The sequence below is a fragment of the Gavialis gangeticus genome, unplaced genomic scaffold (genome assembly GCF_001723915.1).
Source record: "Gavialis gangeticus isolate Ggan-Ray unplaced genomic scaffold, GavGan_comp1, whole genome shotgun sequence".
NCBI classification, from domain to species: domain Eukaryota; kingdom Metazoa; phylum Chordata; order Crocodylia; family Gavialidae; genus Gavialis; species Gavialis gangeticus.
Genome location: NW_017729031.1, coordinates 57,088,589 through 57,095,942, shown reverse-complemented (window position 1 = coordinate 57,095,942; position 7,354 = coordinate 57,088,589). Strand labels below are relative to the sequence as shown.

Below are 7,354 nucleotides of genomic sequence, written 5' to 3'. Positions count from 1 at the left end.
TCATGCATCTGCTGACGCATGATAAAGTGCAGTTAGCTTTGCTGATGATTTCGTCACAATGGTTATTAATGGTTGTTGATGGTGGGTGTGGTTAGCAACAATGACCTTTAATGGGAACACAGATTTAAAAATCAAAGTTTTCTTTGAAAAATGATTCAATTTGTTATAAACAAAAGTTTAAATTAGACTAGACTGAAGTATATCATTCACTTTGCATTTGACAGCACACTGTTTATAAAGTGTTGTTCAGTATATGTTTATGCAACATCTTTGGCACTACTAGGGAGAGAGGCACATGAACAGCCTACTTACACATCAAACCCAGAAATGCAGGAGTGAAATTCCTGTGGAGGTGCTTCCTGTGGCCACTGTGAAGACTGCTTCAGGGAGATGCCCTGAATTGCCCAAGCATGGTGTGCCTGGATGGGAGCAAGTAGCTAAGAAAAGATAGGGAGGGAAGACATGGGCCCCAAAAGGCTTTGAGAATGAAGACAAATTGTGTAGGTATGTTGTCCCAGTAGAAGGATGACAGAGCCAAATTGACAAGCTAGGAAAGCAATCTTTGCAGTAGCGTTTTGGATTAAATTGTCTGAGGCAAAATTGCATTTGTTGAGGCCAGATGCAGTAGTGAGCAAGATGCCAAAGGATGAGAGTCTGGACAAGAGTTTATTTTAGAACTGTTACGCAGTAGGAATCTGCAAGACTTAAATGTAGCCTGGATGTGACAATTTGAGTGAAGACACAGTCAAATATGTCACCCAGATTACAGTTCTGAGCATCACTGGCAGGATGATGTTGTCCAGTGATTGAGAAAGGAGGCAATAAGGATGGCATGCTAAGAAATTAAACTGCTGAGCTTGAACTGACAGAACGGCATCAACAAAGAGATCTTTGAGAGCCAGGCCAAGATTTTAATTTGGAAGAAAGAAACAGGTCCAGACTACAGAAATCAGATCTGTGAGTCATCCACATAAAATGAAATTCATGTTTATGGCTGAGGTTATTCAGGCATAAAATGTAGAGGAAGAGCAACATAGGACCAATGATAGAGCCTTGTGGGACTCCCACAGAAAGCAGAGGTTTCCTCTTCAGCAAGCTCTGAAGGAAAACATTTAAAGGCGGGAGGAGAACTGGGGAAGGGCAGAGTTAGAGAAACTGTGGAGATGGCAAAATTTCAAGAGGAGCATGATTGACGCTATCAAAGGCAGCTGGAGAAAGGACGAAGATGGAGTATTGATTCTGAGATTTGGCTAAGAAGAGGCCGTTAGAGATTTTGGTAAGGGATGTTTCATGTGAATGCAGTACATGGTAACTGGAATGGAGAAGGTCTAAATCACGGATTCTGAGTCTGTTAAATACAAGGCACTCTCCATAACTTTCCTGAAATTGACAGCACCCTGGTGAGAACTACTGTAAAGTCTTAGCTTATCTACCTTGGCTTATCTCCAGGTTGCCATTGCCACACAGAACTCCCACATGCCCGTTCTTGATTTTGCAGAAGCTGAATGTGACTGTGCCCTATACCCAAAGAATTCCCCAGGAAGCTCTTGCTTGTAATTCCAATTTATTAATTGCCAGCCAGGAAGGGAGGGGAGCAAAACCCAGCTCAGACAGGAGTGCCTGCTTCTACTGCACAGCCGCCTGAAACAGAAGCGTGCAGGGCATTTTTGCCTAGCAACAGCAGTGCCAATACCATGGTTTCTTCAAAGGGTCTCCAGCAACTTAAGTGCCATGGCACACTGGTTGAGAACCACTGGTCTAAGGATAGGATTGGAGGAAAAGAACATCAGAAAGTGACTGAAAAGTACACTTGGTAAGTATAGAGACAAAGTAATAGTAGGAAAGGGTATTGGGGCCATGGTTGGTTTTTCAGGTCAGAGAGCTGAAAGCATTTTGTAGTGTGAGGTAAGAGCCAGAGGTGAGCAAAGGTAGGAAAGGGAATGACAGTAGATGTGTAAAAGCGGATAATGTGCTTATTGGCAAGTGAAGATGGAACAGAGAAAGGAGGAAGAAAAACTTTTTTGTCTGTTGAAGGGAGGAGAGAATTGTAGAGCAGGGTGGAAGGTTAGTCAAAGGTAGTGTTAAGCAAGTTACTCCTATGCGCTAGATGGTAGAGTGGCAGTCTGTTTTCAAAAGCAGTGTTATATATGATCTGACAGACCTGGCTATGTGAAATTAAACTAGTTAGTTACTTCTGGTCCAGTAAGAGAAGTGCCATAGTTTTACATCCTGTTGCTTCATGGTAATTTTGTTTTTCAATCAGAAGAGCTAAAATTACCTTCTCTACCCATGCCAAATCATTTTTTACATTTGAGGTCATGATTTGCGTTTTGGTTTTAATGTTTCAGTTGACATTTTTCTTAGAATTTAAAGCTGATTTCCTTCTGGATTCGAGCAGTAGCATTAGTTGTACAGCTCTTCACTTGGTGAATTTTGTGTGCTTGCTGCTATCAGCAGAAAAGAATAATAGTCAAGAGGCAAGGATGTCTTCTTGGAATCCATCCAAATGATTCTGAAGCTTTTTATTTAATGATTTTTTTATTTCTCTCTCTTCAGAGGTGCCCTTTGGACATATTCACAGAATCTGGCCTGCTGACAGAAACAAGGACTTTTGGAGGGGACTTAGAAATGCATTTTAAATAATCGTACAAACACCCCCTCAAAGTTAATATAGTGTTTAGTGCTTTTCTCATTTCTTTTACAGATTAGAACATTCTGTACTTTGCTTTTGAAACAAGCGGCAAAAGAAAATGGATGGCTTTTCAGACTACAGTACAAAGAACTTCTCTTCAGCCAATATGTCTAATGTCTCATCTGGCAAATTGGGCTACCAATTCAACACCACTGGTAGCCCTCCTTCAATGTCAATAAGTAGGCTTTTCCCAGCCCTGTTACAGTGCTTTGGCATAATCCTTTGTGGATATATCGCTGGAAGAGCCAACATCATCACATCGACTCAGGCCAAAGGTCTGGGAAATTTTGTCTCCCGCTTTGCACTCCCAGCTTTACTATTCAAAAATATGGTAGTACTTAATTTTTCTAATGTGAACTGGTCCTTCCTTTACAGCATCCTAGTTGCCAAAGCTTCTGTATTTTTCTTAGTCTGCATTTTAACATTATTGGTAGCCAGTCCTGAAAATCGATTTAGCAAAGCGGGTTTATTCCCTATTTTTGCAACACAAAGCAATGACTTTGCACTGGGATATCCAATAGGTAAGAAGTTACTTATACTTTCTTGTTTTTTTAATGTTGTTTTTCTCTGTTTAGGCATTTTGCTTATGCTTATACAGTTTTATGCTCTTGTATTTCTTAATTTGAGATCTCTTACAATCTGAACTGAAATCTAAGAGGAGGAGAATTTCATATACTGTTACTTGGCATACATGAAATGTAGCTTACTTAAAACAGACTATATTTAAAATAATGTTATATATACCATTACTGACATGGCCATGATTGATTAAATCAAAGTTGTTTAAGAAACTTTTGAAGTGAATACATTGCCTTGCACTTACTGCCTACTAACAGTGCACCATAAGGGTTTAATGCAGAGTAGCTAGTGCACTGCAAAAGTCACATCTTGTATTTTCCATAACTTGTCTTGGAGAAAAGCCCTCAGTGAAAAAACTGCAAACATTTACCAGCACAAAGTTATGCATGTGGCTTCAGAAGTGTTAGCTAGATGTCTCTGATGCTAGAAAAACAGGGTACAGAAACTTTTAGTTTCTAATCTGTAAATTCCCATCTGGTATGTGAGAATTTACCATCTGTTAGAGGTGAAGATTTTTTGTATGTGGTATGTTTTGACCAATGGCATGGTTGGGATAGATATAAACAAGCTTTCAAATGCTAGGCCTTCTTCAGGTCTCTTCATTTATTCTCTATCATCTGTCAGTTTAAGTGGCAGATCCTATTCTTAATTTTAATCCTATTTTTAGATTTAAAGAAATATATTAATCTCTACTTTTCTGCTTATTCACGTAGTCACTTATCGCCACTTTTGGGAGGCAAGTTTTTTGTAGCTCTCATTGCTTGACTGCTAATGTACTTTTTGGTGATTCATGAAACATGTTTATTGCACATCCCACATATACTTGAAAGATTGTGTTTTGTAAGTAATGCTGCATTTTTTTTACTTTTAAAGACCTGTAATATTTTATAAAAGCTTTTTAAAAAAATTTAAAAAATGCACACTTTCAGCTGAAGTTCTGTAGAAAACTTCAAGAGTTAGCACATATGCAGATTAGGCAGTGATCTTGAATGATAATTCATTTTAAAAAAAACAATGAAAAGCATCTGCTGGTTTCCAGACCAATTTTGTGATTCTTTTTTGTAGCTACTTTGTTCTGTTCCTTTAAAGGTTTTCCTGTCTTGTGCTATGTGAAAGTTCCTCACATACAAAAGACTCTGACAGGTGGTATGGACAGACATTCTTTGAAGTCCTTCAAATCGCATTCCAATTTGGAGTGCTTTAATGCCACACAGACATAGAGGCCAGGTACAGACATTACACTTATTGATTCATAGATGTTAGGGTTGGAAGGGACCTCAATAGATCATCGAGTCCAACCCCTGCGTAGACAGGAAAGAGTGCTGGGTTCAGATGACCCCAGCCAGATGCGCATCCAACCTCCTCTTGAAGACCCCCAGGGTAGGGGAGAGCACCACTTCCCTTGGGAGCCCATTCCAAACCTTGGCCACTCTAACTGTGAAGAAATTCCTCCTAATGTCCAGTATAAATTGGAAACCAGCCTGTACCTGTAACAGAACAGAAGTTGGGCGCACACAGACTAAGAGATCATACTGGGCTTAGAAAATCCACTAGCTTCTGAAAAATGGGAATCCTCACCTAGACAGGGAGTGGCTGATGTTGTCACTCTCTGCAAACTATAATTTTATTTCAGTTAATTTACAAGGGCTAGAATTATTCCGATAACTTTCCAGATGTCAGCTGATTATGGTGATTTGATGTGTTTGTTTTGAGTTCCCCCATAGCCTATAGTTCTGCGGAACAGCTTAAAAGCTATAGTTTTCCTTGATGGTGTATCAAGATTTTGTGGCTGCTTCTGGATGATACTTCTGAACATTCACAGGAGAGTTATTCATAGGACTGGCTGATCCAAAAATGGAGGCTGGATTCCCTTCTGTGCTTCACAGCAGGGGTGGGGGGGTGGAGCTGCATACTACAGACACTGTAACACCTTAGAAGGTTCTCAGGGGTTTGGATGGAGAGAGTGGTTTACCTTTTCCAGCTAATATGGGAGAGGTTGCATAATGTAGGGCTCAAATATAACTAAAGCTTGTATATAAGATGGAGGCAAGGACAGCCCCTTCCCAGTTGCTAGCAGGTGGGCTGGTTTCCAACTGACAGCATATCCCTGAATCTCACTTTTGGGCTCCCTGCTGTTGCATGTTTACTTCTGATTGACAGATCTAGTTCCTCTGTTAGCATATGTATGAAATATTTTTCAAGTCAAAGCTCAGCTGTCCTCATAAACCAGAAAGCATTTCTAGTATGGATGTGTTTTCTGTTACCAGTGCTACACTTGTGCTGACATAGCTATTGTTTCCCCTGAATGAAACAAGCTGTACCACCAAAAGATCAGCTTTGCAGGTATGAGCTGTGTCTACATTACCAAGTTTTTGTTGGTACAGCTGCATCAGTCATAAATTGCACCTTATCACAGTTTTGACTGACAGCTGTGGCAGCAAAAGCTTGGTAGTGTAGATCTGGATCTAGCATAGTCCTGTTTTGTACATAGTACCCGTACTGTCCGTGCTTTGAGTTCCTAATAATACCTTCACTGAGCTGTTTTTGCCCAAGGCTCTTCAAGTCCTTGCCTAGTGTTTTGTTTTACTATATATTCAGAAATGTGCTGGACATTCTGAAGAAAAAAGACCCAGTTCTTTCATTGAAGGGTTTGCAATTTAAGTAGACATGACATAGCAAGGAGAGTGCAGATTGGTTTATGTATCTTAAATCTGACAACAATCCTGAGGGGATTCATGTTGCACTATTTGTAGTAGCTTGATCTTTTGCATTCAGTGAATTTTGGCTAATCGTTGATTTGTTTTGCACTAATATATCTTTGAATTTATATTCCCTTTGTGGTACTCTAATTAATACATAGAGTATCATATATAATAATACTATACGGTAAGTACAGCTTGATAGTTTACACTTGTTAGTCATCTATCAGCAGTAGTGTAACGGGGGAGTGAGCATGGTACCAGCCTGGGCACTGGCTGTTGAGAGGACGTGCCCCCCCTGGAGTTCTTGCTATAGCTGGAGAAGCTTTATGCTGTCGAGTCGTAGGAACTGGGCAGGTGCAGCCTTGCACCCAGCAGTATATCTGGGGCAGGAGGGGAGCGAATAGGGCACCAGGGATGGCTCATAGGGATTCCACTGCACAGGGCTGCTGCAACCCAAGCAGAGGCTGCTACAGCAGCAGCAGTAGAAGAAACTGCCTTCACTGTACCGAGAGCTGAGGCAGATAAGACATGGCAATCTCTCCCTTCTCTTATCTCTGCCTGTCTCCAGTGGTCAGTAGACTTCCTCCCTGGGCACCAAATGAGCTCTCTATGCCTCTGCCCATCAGGCAAAGCATACAAAGGGATGCTGAGGCCTGTGTGGCAGATCAGGCTAGGCATGCCAGTTTTCGTAGTTAGTGGCACACAAGTGGCCAGCATTACAATGAGCCACTTTTCACTCCCAGACCTAAATGACGAGCATTTACAGCTGCATCAACTGGTGATTGTCTTTGGTGCAAGTCTGGAATGAGGGTTGAATTTGTGCGTTTGGATCTGTGGCCTTAACTGCTCTCCTGTTATGCTCCATGCTCATCAGTAGTTGGTTACATTTCAAAGTGAGCTGAAACATAAGCAAGAAAAAAACTTGCAAAGCAGGTCCTTAAAATGTGCTAGTAACATTCGAGAACTTGCATGATTCTGTAATGTGTAGCAAGTGTAACTTTTTCATCTCAAATGCTGAACAACCTATAGTGTAGGGCATGTGATATTGCTTGTAGCACAACAGTGACTACTGGGCCTGTGTGAATAGGGAAGTATTCGATTTGAATTTGGATTCAGCCGATTTGGAGAGCCGTGATTTGATTCAGTGATTTGAATTACTGTCCCCATTCAATTCCGCCAAATGGGAATGAGAGATTCGGCAGTCATTCAGAGATTTGGATTGGCTGGGGAGAGGCAGGCACAGCCGGGTGGCTGCAGGTTCTCCTGCAGCTCCTCCAGGTGTGCCTGCATCTCCCTCGGCAGGGGGAGCTGTGGGAGGAGCTCCCATGGCTGCCCCACCCATCCCTATCCCTATCCCTATCCCTATCCCTATCCCTATCCC

The 7,354-nt window shown here is 41.4% G+C and overlaps 1 protein-coding gene across 5 annotated transcripts in view; it reads left to right on the top strand.

Moving 5' to 3' along the window:
- Positions 1-7,354, top strand: part of GPR155 (G protein-coupled receptor 155) — a 67,846-nt gene that overhangs the window by 14,896 nt on the left and 45,596 nt on the right. For all 5 annotated transcript variants that reach the window (XM_019522942.1, XM_019522943.1, XM_019522944.1 and 2 more), the window contains one exon: positions 2,705-3,213. In XM_019522942.1, coding sequence (XP_019378487.1) covers positions 2,751-3,213 — 463 coding nt within the window. In that variant the 5' untranslated portion in view covers positions 2,705-2,750. The remainder of the gene's footprint in view (positions 1-2,704; positions 3,214-7,354) is intronic.